At 35.6% G+C, this 14,228-nt stretch overlaps 1 protein-coding gene across 1 annotated transcript; it reads left to right on the forward strand.

The window, feature by feature from the left end:
* Positions 1–2,800: 2,800 nt before the first annotated feature.
* Positions 2,801–8,252, forward strand: LOC145297733 (serine/threonine-protein kinase RIO1-like). Its single transcript, XM_080143951.1, has one exon. It carries the CDS (start codon positions 2,965–2,967, stop codon positions 4,717–4,719), a length of 1,755 nt encoding a protein of 584 aa, XP_080000077.1. The 5' UTR covers positions 2,801–2,964; the 3' UTR covers positions 4,720–8,252.
* Positions 8,253–14,228: the final 5,976 nt, after the last annotated feature.

The following is a 14,228-nucleotide window of genomic DNA, read 5'->3' on the forward strand; positions in this document are numbered from 1 at the left end:
GCTATGTGGCCTGGCTTATTGCATTGGTGACACCATATTACTTGTCGTGCTCCATAATTAGGGGTGCGCCTTGTACCGCTTTTGCAGTCTCTGGAAAAGTGGTTTGGGCCACCACAGGTATAGCATCGTAGACCCCTCGTTGGCGAGTCCAGAGTGTCAACAGCTGCGGAGACTAGTTCTCGATCGTCTTTCAAGATGTTTCGTGCTCTCGCCAATAACTCCTCCAATCTAATCTCAGTGAGTCTTGACGATGCTCGCAGCAGTCGACTTGCCTCATCCGGAAGTCCCGACAAAAAGGCGCATGCCAATATGCGATCACTTGCACCGCCGAAGGGAGTGGCAAGCTTTTTCAAGTTGGCCATGTAGACATCCACTGTCTCCCCCGGCCCAAGTCGGCGTTCGGAAAACTGCCTCCAGGCGACAAAAGGGTCTGTACCAAATGCCCCGTATAGCGCTTGTGTAATCTGCTCCATGGTCGGATCCTCCCCTAGCTGCTGGTACACGGCATAAGCCCCTTTAGTGAGTCTCAATGGGATAACCATAGCTGGGTCTTTAATCTTGCACAACCGGCAAACGCGCTCAGCCTTTTCCAGCCATTCGACCACCGAGGGACCAGTGGGGGAGCCATCGAATTCCGGAATTAATCTGATGTCAAATTTCTCCATACCAAAGCCGAGATAGCTTGAAATCAGAGTTTTTTTTCTGTCTGTTTCGATTTACTCAAAACCGCACACACCTCGTCTTCTCATGTATCGTTCTCTTCTTCCTCTTCTACTTCTTGCTCTTTTTCTTCTTTTTTCTTCTCAGTCGTCAGAAGCGTCGTCTCTGTCTTGACTACGTTTTTCCTACTCGCTTCTTGCTCACAGTGACCCGTTTTTATCCTAAGCTGAACTCTCGTGTGTGCGAGAGAACACGAGATTTTGCGTGATTACTTGGCAATATTAACCGGCCGCCGCCATCTTGCCATTTTTCTTTGCACGTGCCCGCTTTGCAGAGTGCACACCTCGAGCGTTTGTCAGGTAAGCCCGTCTGTTCGCAATTTATTACACATTTACCACTTTTTAATTTAATTATTTTTCTATGTTCCTGTTTTTAAATAATTTTTTTTAATTATTGGCCAATATTATATAAAAATTATGTTACGCCAAAAGTTTCACATTCTTGCGAGCAAGGAAATTATTCAAATCTTGCATATAAAAATTATGCAAAATCTATAATTAAAAAAAAAAGTAGAAATATTTTTACTATTATAATTTCTTTTGTGAAAATATTAAGTAAACAATGCTTAATTCAATGGTAATATCGGTAGTTCGAGAAATTCATTTTTATTCGCGTTATATCGAATTCATTAATACGGACTTGAGGGCTTTTTCCGTAATGTTCCTGTAAAAAATTTTTTTTTTTATTGTTACAAATTACGATGCTTCATTCATATATATATATAAAAAAAAGCAAAAATAAATTCTTGCGATTTTTATTTATTACTGAAAGCCATAACTTTAGTAAGGTATTTTTTGTTTAAACAAAATAATACATTTCCACTAAGGTTTAAGTAAAAAATAAGTAGTTCATTATATTCCGCGATCATTATTTGATAAATACTGAAAATTTTTATTAAAATTGGTTAATTTCCTGACTTTTTGTGAATTTTTAAGTAAAAGGAGGGGTCAAAATGTTTATACATTTTGAGCGTCGGCATTCATTTTTCCCGTACCTAACAAGTACCTATATCTCTCCCACGGCGGGATGATGCGACACATGGGTCGGAAAGTGGTATTGGAAAGCCAGTACCCTAGAGGAAGAGCACTCTGGCCTGCAAAAAAAAAAAATGTCTGGGCAGACTCGTTGGTTTTCCCCAGTAGGGGCATCTCAGGCGATTAGCAATGAACTAACCCCTTCTCAAAGAGAGCAGACAAAGCCTGGAAGAATGAGGGTCTTAGAACTACACAGGACCCAACATACTTTAAGAATGGCCTTCGTGCTTTAGTGAAACCTAGTTATCCCCCTTGCATTATCCACCCTTTGACACATGCGCCTGTGTTTATATATTATGCTACACGCATTAAATATAAAATTTATGACATATTATTTAATAAAACGGTCGACCTGTAGATTTTTTTTCAAAAGTTGGTGGAAGTTAGATTAATTATAATTAAGCACTCCGTAATATCTATGCATTTGTTAAACTAATAGCAGATGTTCTACGCGATCAAATTTCGTAATTTTGGGATATATTGCGATTTTCGAGATACCAATTACGCTTTTGCTTAAAAGGACATTAAAAAAAAATACTGCTATAATTTAACTGTAAACAAGCATACACAAAAAAAACTTCAAGCTTATTTATTTTTATTATTTATCTAGTTAATTTACGAATAGTATATTACCGGTGAATATTGAAAATATGTTCTCCCTCAAAATAACAAACTCATTGAATAGAGTCTATTGTTTAATAAAAATCTAAGTACTTTATTTAAAATAAATAAAATGATCTTAAAATATTTTATTATTGGCAGTAATTATCGTTTCACTTTTATAAAGTGTCTCTTTCATTCGAAATCAAGTGTTTATTATAGCCACCTGCTGCGTTTAATTGTGATTTTTTTTTTCGGAGAGTACAGAATTTCCTTGGTCACCGTTACGATTCCATTAACTTAATTCATATTTTTAATCAAATTTTTTAAGATTTCTTTCTTTTTTTTTTTCTATATCAATATTTAAGTTCAAAGTGTTACTTTTTTTCTTTCTTGTAAATGCATTAAAAATAAATAAATAAATAAATACATTTCCCAGAAGGCCAGATTCAACATCCGGTTTCATAAACACGTGTTTCATTTCTAAATACGTATTAGTTTAAAGAAGTTACTTGTGGTAAGATTTTTTTGTTTATAAATATATTATATATACATTTTTCTTTTTTACATTTTTAAAACAAATCACGAAAAAATATCAAGAATATTTTTAATGGCTGACGGACAGTTTGACGATGCTGAAGTTGAAGATTTAAGCCAGCGAATCTCGTCTGTTGATACAAGTGATTCGGATACCCCAAAATGTCCCGATAAGAAAAACGGGGAAAGTAGTGACGATGAAGACGGTCCGTTTGATTCTGAAAGTGAAGATGATTTCGATAATGACGATAATTGTTTCGATTGGGGAGGGCAGATACGCGATTTCACCAAAAAATACAATTCTTTTCGATCCGGGGTTGCGAGAAATGTGGCAGGTCAGAAAAACAACATCACGACCACCACCATCACCACCACAAATGGTGGCCCTCCAAACGTCAGCATGAAATCTGGAGGGCCCGGTTTGCAACCGAGTCAAAAAGTTCTTCAGTCCATGTATGCGAACAAAGTCTCGACTTCGAAATACGAGGGCCCCTCCAGTCTCGGTACGGGTAGTACCTGTCGAAAAATGCAGACGAAAGACGTACGCGATAAAGACAAGTCTGACCGGGCGACCACCGAACAAGCGCTTGATCCGCGCACGTATATGATCATATTTAAATTGATGAGCAAAGGTTTCATCACCGACGTCAACGGCTGCATCAGCACCGGGAAGGAGGCGAACGTCTACCACGCGACCGACAAGAACGGCAGAGACGTCGCCATTAAGGTCTTCAAGACTTCCATTCTGGTCTTCAAAGATCGTGACAAATACGTCACGGGTGAGTTCCGCTTTCGGCACGGCTACTGCAAGCGGAACCCAAGAAAAATGGTCCAGACGTGGGCCGAGAAAGAAATGAGGAACCTTATTCGGATCCACCAATCCGGGATCAAATGCCCAGAACCGTTATTATTACGGAGCCATGTGCTTTTAATGGAGTTCATCGGAACAAATGGATGGCCGGCTCCTCTACTGCACGAGGTTGAACTCTCTGAATCCAAAGCACATGAACTGTATCTCGACTGTATACTTATGATGCGGACTATGTACCACGTATGCAAACTCGTGCATGCCGATCTGAGCGAGTTCAATATCATCGTTCATGAGGGAAAGCTTCATGTTATTGACGTGTCGCAATCCGTTGAACATGATCACCCAAACGCGCTGTTTTTCCTTCGCAAGGACTGCACCAACATCACAAATTTCTTCCGGAAAAGGTCTGTCTGCGGCTTGACCGTCAAAGAACTGTTTGAATTTGTCACAGACAGCACGATAAACGAAGCAAACATCGACGACTATTTAGACAAAGCGATGGCAATGACCGCCAACCGAACGCTGGAGGAGATCACCGAACAAGATAAAGTTGATGAAGAAGTTTTTAAAAAGGTCTTCATCCCAAGAAATCTTGATGACGTTGCAAATTTCGAACGAGACATCCTAAATGCCAACAAGGGTAACACCGATCAGCTTTTTTACCAAACCGTGGTGGGTCAGAAGACGGATTTATCAGGCCCGCAAGTCGTTCCGCTCCTTTTGGAGAAAAGTGACATCAAATCTGCAGAGAAGCATCCTTGTGACAATGACAGCACAAAGACGGGTTCTTCGTCTTCAGAATCAGAATACGAAAGCGGCCAAGAAGACAATAACGAAAGTAGGGATAATTGTAAAACCATTGATACTGCTGTGAATTTTCGGCCGCGGAACGAATCTCCAAATAGTCGGAAAAATCGAAAGAAGCTGGTTAAGGAAACCAAGCAGAAATCCAGAGCGGAGAAAACTCCGAAACACATTAAAAAACGTCAGGCAAAAATTTCCAAATCAAAACGTTGATTTCTATGAGGAAAAAACATATAAAACATTTTTCCCTTCAACCAACCAACCAACAATATGTGTATTTACTGTAGATGATACCCAATAATCCCCTCCATCCAAAACAAAGAAAAAAAATGGGTGATTATTCAAAATAACCAAAAGGGGGGGGGGGTGAAAAAATATTCATACACAAAAATTGTTACCAACTAACCAACCAACAACATGTGGATTTACTGTAGATGAGACCTAATTTACCTAATACCTCCCTCCATCCAAAACAAGATGGTCCTGGATATGACCTTAAACTATATCCGATGGTGAGGCCCCAGCTTGCGGGCTTTGGAGAGTGTGGAGCCACCCTTTAATTGACATTGCTCCCAGGTCCACTCTGACCCAAAGTGGTTAGTACCTGTTAGAGTCCCAACTATGGGTTAAATAGAAACCGACTTGAAAAAAATATATTCTATTAAAAAACTTTTCTTCAAAATAACTGGATTTGGCATTAAATAACCTGAAAAGGGTTGATATGCCGTAAAACAAAAACAACCAACCAAAACAAAGGAAAAAAAAAAAAAATAGGTGATTATTCAAAATAACCAACAAAGCAAAAAGGGGGGGGGGAAAAAAAATACACAAAAATTGTTACCAAAGACAAACTAAATTACTCTCCCACCTGCCTGGATAATTTTTTTTGTTTTTAACTTCTTTTAAAGTATTTTCTTTTTTAAAAGCTAGTAGTGTAAAGCCTGTCATGTTAGAATTAAAAAAAAAAAAGTCGTGGTTTCATTCAAGTCATAGTTGAACCTCGATATTTGCTCAAAAATCGAAAATTAAACAAAATACTGGTAGAACATTACATTTTCACATGATTGGTGTCATTTATTGGATGTATTTCTATCAGTATTTTGTTTAATGTTCGATTATGGAGTGATTATCTAGGGCTCTAATAAGATTGTGATTTTGTTTTTCATTCTAACTCGAGAGGCTTTGCATTACCTTTAATTTTAAGTAAAAAACACTTTAAAATAAGTTAACACATAGAAATTATCCAGTTAGGTAAAAAGAGTAATTTAGCTTGCCTTTGGTAACATTTATTTGTTGTGTGTGTGATTTAGCCCCCTGCCTCCATATTCATTTTTAAAATAAATTAAATATATGAGGGGAATATTTGGCCCTCTTGCACTTTAGGCAAATGGAAATTAGGAAGATAGAAAAGGAACAGCAGGTGTCTGACACCGGTTGAAAGAATGAAATTTGATTGGATAGAGAAATTATGACGTCATTACTATGAAATATTGATAAAATTTAAAATTGAAATTGTTGAAAAAGAATTGGAAAAGAATTTAATAACTAAGTATTTAATGATTAATAGTATTTTTAGAATTTAAAAAAATTTTTAAAGTTAAGATAGAATTTAAGAATTGAAATTATTGTAAAAAAATTTAATAATAGTATAAAAATAATTAATGTAGAAGCATTTTTAAAAGTTAGTCATTTAAGTAACAATTCGATCGCTGACTTATAGTGAACTATTTTACTTTTATTTTAAATTAAAAAACGTTAATTAGCTCTCCAGTTAAAAGAATTTTTTAAAGTTCAGATAGAATTTAAGAATTGAAAGTATTGTAAAAGAATTTAATAAATATTTAATAAGTATTTGATAAATATTTAATAAATATTTAATAAGTATTTAATAAATATTTAATAAGTATTTAATAAATATTTAATAAGTATTTAATAAATATTTAATAAGTATTTAATAAATATTTAATAAGTATTTAATAAGTATTTAATAAGTATTTAATAAGTATTTAATAAGTATTTAATAAATATTTAATAAATATTTAATAATGGTATAAAGTTAATCGAAAATGCAAGCAATTCGCCAACAAATTGCTGATCAGGTATTAACGCTGTAGGCATTGCATGAGGTTAAATGGAATTTTTTTACTGTCATGTTTGCAAATGAAATCCAGATGCCTAATACGCAACACCAAAACATGTGAAGCCAAATACCAATGTGCTGCTATAAGAATTCCTCTAAAATAGACGGGTGCATGTGGAGATGCAAGTCATGTAAAGCCAGGTGTCAAACGACTGCTGTTCCTTTTCTTCCTAATTTCCATTTTATTTTATTTTTTATTTATTTTTTTTTTTTTAGGTGCTCTACCGCCCTATATTTCATGTTACAAAAACTAAACAAAATAAATTTAGGTCCATAAAATTTGCAACAGTTTTTAAAGCTGAGGAGTTTAAATAATTTAAAAAATCATTATTTTTATCTGTATATAATTTATTTCCTTTACCTTAAAATTTGACCTAAAATCAATATTATTATGTTAAAAAAAACAACACCTTTTTTCGATAATATTTTTTTTCTCAGTAATATAATTATTTAAATTACAAAAACAAAACAGAATTCTAAAAAATAATTATATTAAAAAAGATTTAAATGATATTAAATTCCAGTATTCCACGAGATGAAGAACATAGAATTTTTAATAACACGTTTCCAATATTAAAAAAATAGAATATATGACTATTGGCATCGAAAATCCAGCATCAGCCTCAAAAAATTCATTTTGATTTGATTGTTTGAATTGAAGAAGTGTCAATTTTATTTTTGTGCCTTTTTTCAAAAAAATGTACATAAGTCTCTGATTAACAGTTTCATTATTTACATAATTTTTGTCAACAGAGAACGTACAAATGAGTTCATCTTATGATCAGCCAGACCACATTCCATGTATGTTGAAAGTGTTATTGGGGAATTAGTTGAAAAAAATCAAACAGGCACCAAATTCTAACATAGAAAATGTAAGTAACCTCATAAAAGCTAAAAGAAATAATATCCAAAGTTTCATTAATAATATGAGTTGTTTGTGTTAGTTTCATTTAGTTGTCCATCCAGTAGACAACGTTGTGATGAATAAGTCCTAGAAAATAAAACCTTAACAAATGAGATGTATCATGGGTGGGCAGACAAAACAACAAAGGAAGAGGGAGGAAGAAAATCTGACGAATACAAAGGAAATAATCTCAAAATACATTTTGTTAATAAAATAATACTATAATAATAATTTTAATTTTACTAAATCTCTCTCTACATATATATGCGTGCATGTGTATACACACACACACATACACATCTGCTACCAGATCAGTCTGAAGATATTGGCTTTCTGACTTAGAATTAACCAAATATGTTAATTGTTTTCTTGTTGTTTTTCCCTTTGAAAATCTAAATCATGTGCTATAAAGGCAAAAGTAGAAACAACAATTTTCCTCCAAAAAAACAACCAAACATTTGAAGCGTAAAATCTTTTTACCAAAATGACTGAACCCAAAAACTTGAAGTATAAAGACTTTTAGCAAAATGACCAGATTCGGCATTAAATAACCAGTAAACAGTTGATATGCCATAAAACTCAATGCCTATGTGCATGTTTGTGTGTTCCATGTAAAAAAGAAAGGATTGATGATGTACATCAAATCTGAAAGTGTATTCTTATGTAAAATTTACCGACAAATATAAAGGAAATTGAAAAGTTTATCAGATTTTTCTGTTTCTGTTTTACATTTGCATTTTCCTGATGAGTCAGATGTTTTTCTTTTGTTTTTTTTTTGGGGTGGGGGGACAAACTCCACACCATACTCCAAGGATCCATGGTCGGATGCACAAACATTGGTGGAATACTGAAAATGAAAAACGTCTTTTTACTGGAAACATTTGACGTTTCCATCAAGAAAAATATCACATCCATTATTCAAGTGATTCCTATATTGAATTTTATTACTTGAACAAATACGAATTTGAAACAGACTTTTTGAATAAGGACTTGATATTTGTATAGAAATAATGGGTACTTGTACAGTTTAATCGAGACAATAAAAAATGAAAATATCGAAAAAAAAGTTATATTGTACGTATCCGTTTTGAACTGAAGATCTCCGAAAAAAAAAAAAATTCACTTAATTTGATCGAGTAGTTTTTTTTTTTGTTTTTTTTTTTTTGCAGCAGAAAAACACATTTTTATGACAGCATGTTGAAGGTAGACATCTTTGAATTTTTTGAATTTTTGTTTGGATTTTTAGAAGACGCCATGGGGAGATAACTCAGTTTAAAGTGCCGACACTCCCTCCCCATCTTTAATACTAGCTTTTCTTCCTAAAATCGAACCTATTGCTTGGTATCATGACAAATTGTTTTTTCACTGTAAAAAAAAAAAATGCTTGATGAAATTAAGTGAAAATCTTTTTTGGAGAACTTCATTCCATAACGCATACATAGGATTTAAACTTTTTTCGATATTTTCATTTTTTTAATGTCTTGATTAAACTGTACAAGTATCAAAATAACTTATATTAAAAAAAATAAACAATATTAAAAAAAAACTATTATTGCTTTCATCATGAGAGATTGTATTTTTTTATATAAGCAAATAAACAGAATAATTGATAATTTTTTTTTTTTTTTTATCCGTTTGAAATAAAATTTCAATGCAATTGTTAAAAAAAAATATTGAAAAATAAGTTTCATTTTTTTTTTTTTTTTTTTTCAAATGATAGATTTATTGAATAGTGAAAAATATAAGCCAAGCGGATTAATAAATACATATATATATATATATACATATTAAATTATTAATTTTTCTAAATCAATATATGAAGGTTTACTTCACAAGATCTCTAGCTATGATATAGCTCGAAATGTCTTCTCAATTATTAAATCATTTCTTTCTAACAGGGTCATAAGAGTAGTAGTTGATGGGCAAAAATCAGAAGCTCACAGTATTAATGCTGGAGTTTCTCAGGGGTCGATCCTGGGCCCAACTCTTTTCCTGATCTACATTAATGATCTTCCAAATCACATCCTTACATCATTTGTAGACATTTATGCTGATGACACTACCATCTATGATAGCACATCTAAGTCAGTAAACGACCAACTTCTCTCCAATTCTCTCTCCTCTGATCTTGACCACGTGGTACAATGGGGAAAGGAGTGGCTGGTTACTTTTAATGCATCTAAAACCAAGCTTCTATCTTTACATCATCAACGTTCTTGTAGAATCAAGAATGCGCTTACCTTCCCCCTCCACCATTATGGACCATTTAACTAATTTCAACATATTTATTCAGTAGCAATTAGTGGTATGCTAATTGCCATTAGACCAGCCTACAATTAGTCAGGGATGGTGGATTGTTCTATTTTGAGGCGCCTGATTGGCTAAACATGCCAGGAGGGGCAGGTGCCACTCTACAAATGCCAGCTGCTCTGGCATTCAGGGGTTTTACTGTTCTAGACTTCTGCCAGGAACTACACTCTGTCAATTATTGCATCCATTCAGCACAACATCTTCATTGGGTTAGCTGGCTCACCCTAGCAATATTCTACAGTTCTGATCCCCATCTGGCAGCAGTTGAAATGAATGGTTCTCGTCTTGAGGAGGCCTCAAGTTTTGAAAAGCTTCTGGACTTGAACTTTACTCCTGATCTGAAATGGAACAGGTATATCAAATCTGTTGCCAAGGCCGCTGAAAAAATAGTGGGATCCTTCTATCGATCCAGTAGATATCTCATTAATGATGCAATTCTCTATCTATATAAAAGCCAGGTATGTCTAAGGATGGAATACTGTTGCCACATCTGGGCAGGAGCTGCTAGAAAGGACTTGTCCTGCCTTGATAGAGTTCAAAATAGACTTTGTAGTCTCATAAGAGATGTCCTTTTCTCTTCCCTGCAACCTCTATCTCACAGAAGAGATGTTGCGAGTTTGTCTCTGATGTATCGTTATTTTCATGGAAAGTGTTTGACTGAGCTGTAGTCTATGATCCCCCCTCGCCAAACTTTCACAAGAAACAGTTGTCTAGCTGAAAACACTATCAATAATTCCCCCCACTTGTTATATGTGCCTAAACCTAAACATAGATTCCATGAACAAAGCTTCTTTCTTAGATCTGCATGCCTGTGAAATTGTCTTCTGTTTTCCTGCTGACTACAATATGGTTGTCTTCAAGTCTTATGTAAACAAGTTCTTGATGAACCGTCCCACTTGTTAACAAATTTCCATTACTAACGATTACTATATTGTCCAATTTCTACTGTACACTCTTTAACCCTTATCCTCGAGTGGCCTCTTGGCCTTGATAAGTGGTGATGCCTATGTAAAACAAAAAAAAATATATATATATATATATATATATATGAAAATCCAATAGCAAAAAAAAAAGTTACTTCCATTAACCATTATAGCGCCATTGAGCATCCATAGAATTGACACAGAAAGTAATGTACACACCAAATGATGACATCACCAGTATTTTGTAAAACCTTGGCATTTCTACATATATCGTTGGAAGTGCCTAGTATGTATGTACGTATATATATATATATATATATATATATATATATATATATATATATATATATATATATATGAGCAAACAGTTAATGAAATATGTTAAAAAACACTTTGAAATGAGTTAAAAACATATTTAATCTGAAAAGGAAACACTAGATAAATGGATAGTCCTTAATCCGCGGAGTTTTGAAGAAATACTCTCCTTCTCATCAGAGGGTAGGAATTAGCAAAATGCGGGATCGGATTTTGCATGCAGAAGTATTTGATGAAACAACAAGTAAGTCAAAGATCTTACTTGAAAACAAAATAAGTTAAGCAGAGGGAATATGGTAAAGAAAAAGGTGATCACACATTAATGGATAGTCTGGTGGAAGATAAAAAATCCAGTGACGGTAAAATCCAAATGTAAAACTTCAAGAAAGTTAAAAGAATTTCCATTTGTACAAGTAAAATCCAAGGAAATCCCATAATTGGAAGAAGATGGTCCATAATAATCCAAAGGCAGAATTCACAAAAATGTGTACAAGGAAAAAAATAATATTAATAAAAGAAAACTAAGATGTGCTTTTCACTCTACTTCCAAGACATAACTATAAATAAAAAAAATCTGGGAAGAGAAAGGAGAAAAAAAAAAATGATAAAGTTAAATATAAAATAAAGGGAAACAAAAGTCAAACTGACCCAGACAGGAAATGTTTAAGGCGCAAAAATATATATAGGGCAAAATAATATAGGTCAACTGAAATGTACAGTTCATCACTTACACCCCTATTTTTTTGTTTTATAAGCTATTCTGGAAAATCAACTGCTTCAATCTGGCCTTCAGGCTAAGATCAAAGTGTAGTAGGAAGCAAGAAGCAGAAAGAAGAAGGGGGAGGTTCAGAGAGCAGGCAACAGCTAATTTGCAGTGGCTCGAGCAGAATGGCTAGCTCTTGCACCAAATTGCCCCAAGTATATCTCCCCCCCCCCCCAAAGACAGCAGAAGCAGCAGCAACAATGTGACAGTACCAGCGACTCCTTGCCTTGGTTCGTCCAACGCCAACTAAGATCAGGGAGCAGCATAGGGCCCCAGACTCAGGACCAACTGACACCCGAGATATATAGGGAGCTCCTCAACTCCACCTATAAGGACTACATGCAAGGGAACACCATCAAACCCCTGCCGGGACAATTGGAGGAGTTGTAGTAGAGAGTAATATCCCTGGTCACATCAGACCTGAGAACTAAAGGTCTTATGGGTGTCAACAAAGACACCATGGTGGAGCTTCTCCTGAATCAGAAGATACCTGCTAAGTACATCTGCAGGAGAAGCTATGCCATGTGGGAGGTGTTGCTCCCAACCCAAGAGGATTCAGAGAGGTTGTCCAGATGCAACCACCACTGGAAAAACATCAAACTTCAGCTGGAATACCTGAGCTGTAGGAGGACAACTGTTTCCATACTGAATGTCCCCTGCTAGCTGGAAGCCAAACAACTGGGAGCAGTTTTTAGCCGTACAGGGATGTAGAGTCGGTAACTTCAGTATGTGGTCAACCTAACATCATGACTGGGGATTACAAGCTTCAAATGATCCTGGACCGTGCAGGCTTCAACAACATCCCGGCTATGCTGAAATTTGAGCAGTGAACACTGTCCATAACCATAGAGGGCAGGAGGTCCCACTGCCAGAACAGGGACCCATGGCAAAAAACTGCCCAAAAAGACATCCTGCCAAAGTCCGTGTTAAACCAACATTAAAGACAACTACCGCCTCAGTAGCAGAAATCAGCTAGTCTACTGTCATTAGAAAAGGTAAACCTACAGCGAAGCAACCAGGCAGAGACACGATGACCGTAAACAAACTAAAAACCACACCAGAACTGTAGGCTTCCAACACAGAACTGGAAACTCAGACGCCCTCTACCTAGAGCAAGAGAAAATTACCAGAATCCAAGGAAGAGGCTGCGTCTGAGGAGGATTTACCACTGACTCCATGTCTGGTCTATGCAGAACGGACCAAGAAATGCCTTTTCCTGCCAGGAGACAGGATATGTGGGTCAGACTTTCTGCAAACAACACCCAAATTGAAAAGCAAGCAGAAGGTCCAGTACATCCAACTAAAGAACTTTTCTACATTGGTGGGAACAACGTCACTGAACCCAGTTGTTTCCAGGATTCTCCCATGTTGACCACTCTGTGAGGGTTGATATGGATAACAGAACTGAAGCCCCCTGGTAGAGGCACCAAGGTCGCTGGAAAAATGGCAAGATCCTTATATCGATCCAGTAGATATCTACTTGCTGATGCAATTCTCTGCCTATATAAAAGCCAAGTACGTCCAAGGATGGAGGATTGTTACCACATCTGGGCAGGAGCTGCTAGAAATACTTATCCTGCCTTGACAGAGTTCAAAATAGACTTTGTAACCTAGTGGGGGGATGCTTTTCTCTTCCCTGTAACCTCTTTCCCACAGAACAGACGTTGCGAGCCTGCCTCTGCTTTATCATTATTTTCTTGACAAGTGCTCGTCTGACTCCAATCTATGATCCCCCCTCGCCAAACATTCCCGAGAAACACTCATCTAGTTGAAAACACTATCAATAATTTCCCCCCACTCTCTTTATCTATGCCTAAACCTAGACGTAGATTCAATGAACAAATCTTCTTTCTTAGAACTGCACACCTGTGGAACTCTTTTCCGTTGGCCTGTTTTCTAGCTGATTACAATATGGCCGTCTTCAAGTCCAATGTAAACAAGTTCTTGATGAGCCGTTCCACTTAAGTAATCTAATTTACCAAATTTACACTTCTAATGATGACTATGATATTGTCCCTTTGACAACTGTACACTCTTTAACCCTTATCCTTGAGTGGTCTCTGGGCCTTGATAAGTGATGATTCCTTTGTAAAAAAAAAAAAAATAAATAAAAAAATTGATAGAAAGTGGCAAACTTAGATAAATACAGTCAGAACAACTCAGCGAATTATAGTACAGTAATAAGATACAATTAAGAACATTAATACAGTCTATGCACTATAAATACAGAAACTAATGGCTTGTATTGCAATAATAGTTGAAAAAAATTTAATATTGTTTACGCTATATTCCAAACTAAATCTCCAGATCTAGCTGGAAAACTAAATTGACAACACCATTCTTATGACACTAGCCGAGTATACTAGC

The sequence above is a fragment of the Euprymna scolopes genome, chromosome 18, assembly GCF_053919585.1.
Source record: "Euprymna scolopes isolate OS-2025 chromosome 18, ASM5391958v1, whole genome shotgun sequence".
Lineage (NCBI taxonomy): Eukaryota > Metazoa > Mollusca > Cephalopoda > Sepiida > Sepiolidae > Euprymna > Euprymna scolopes.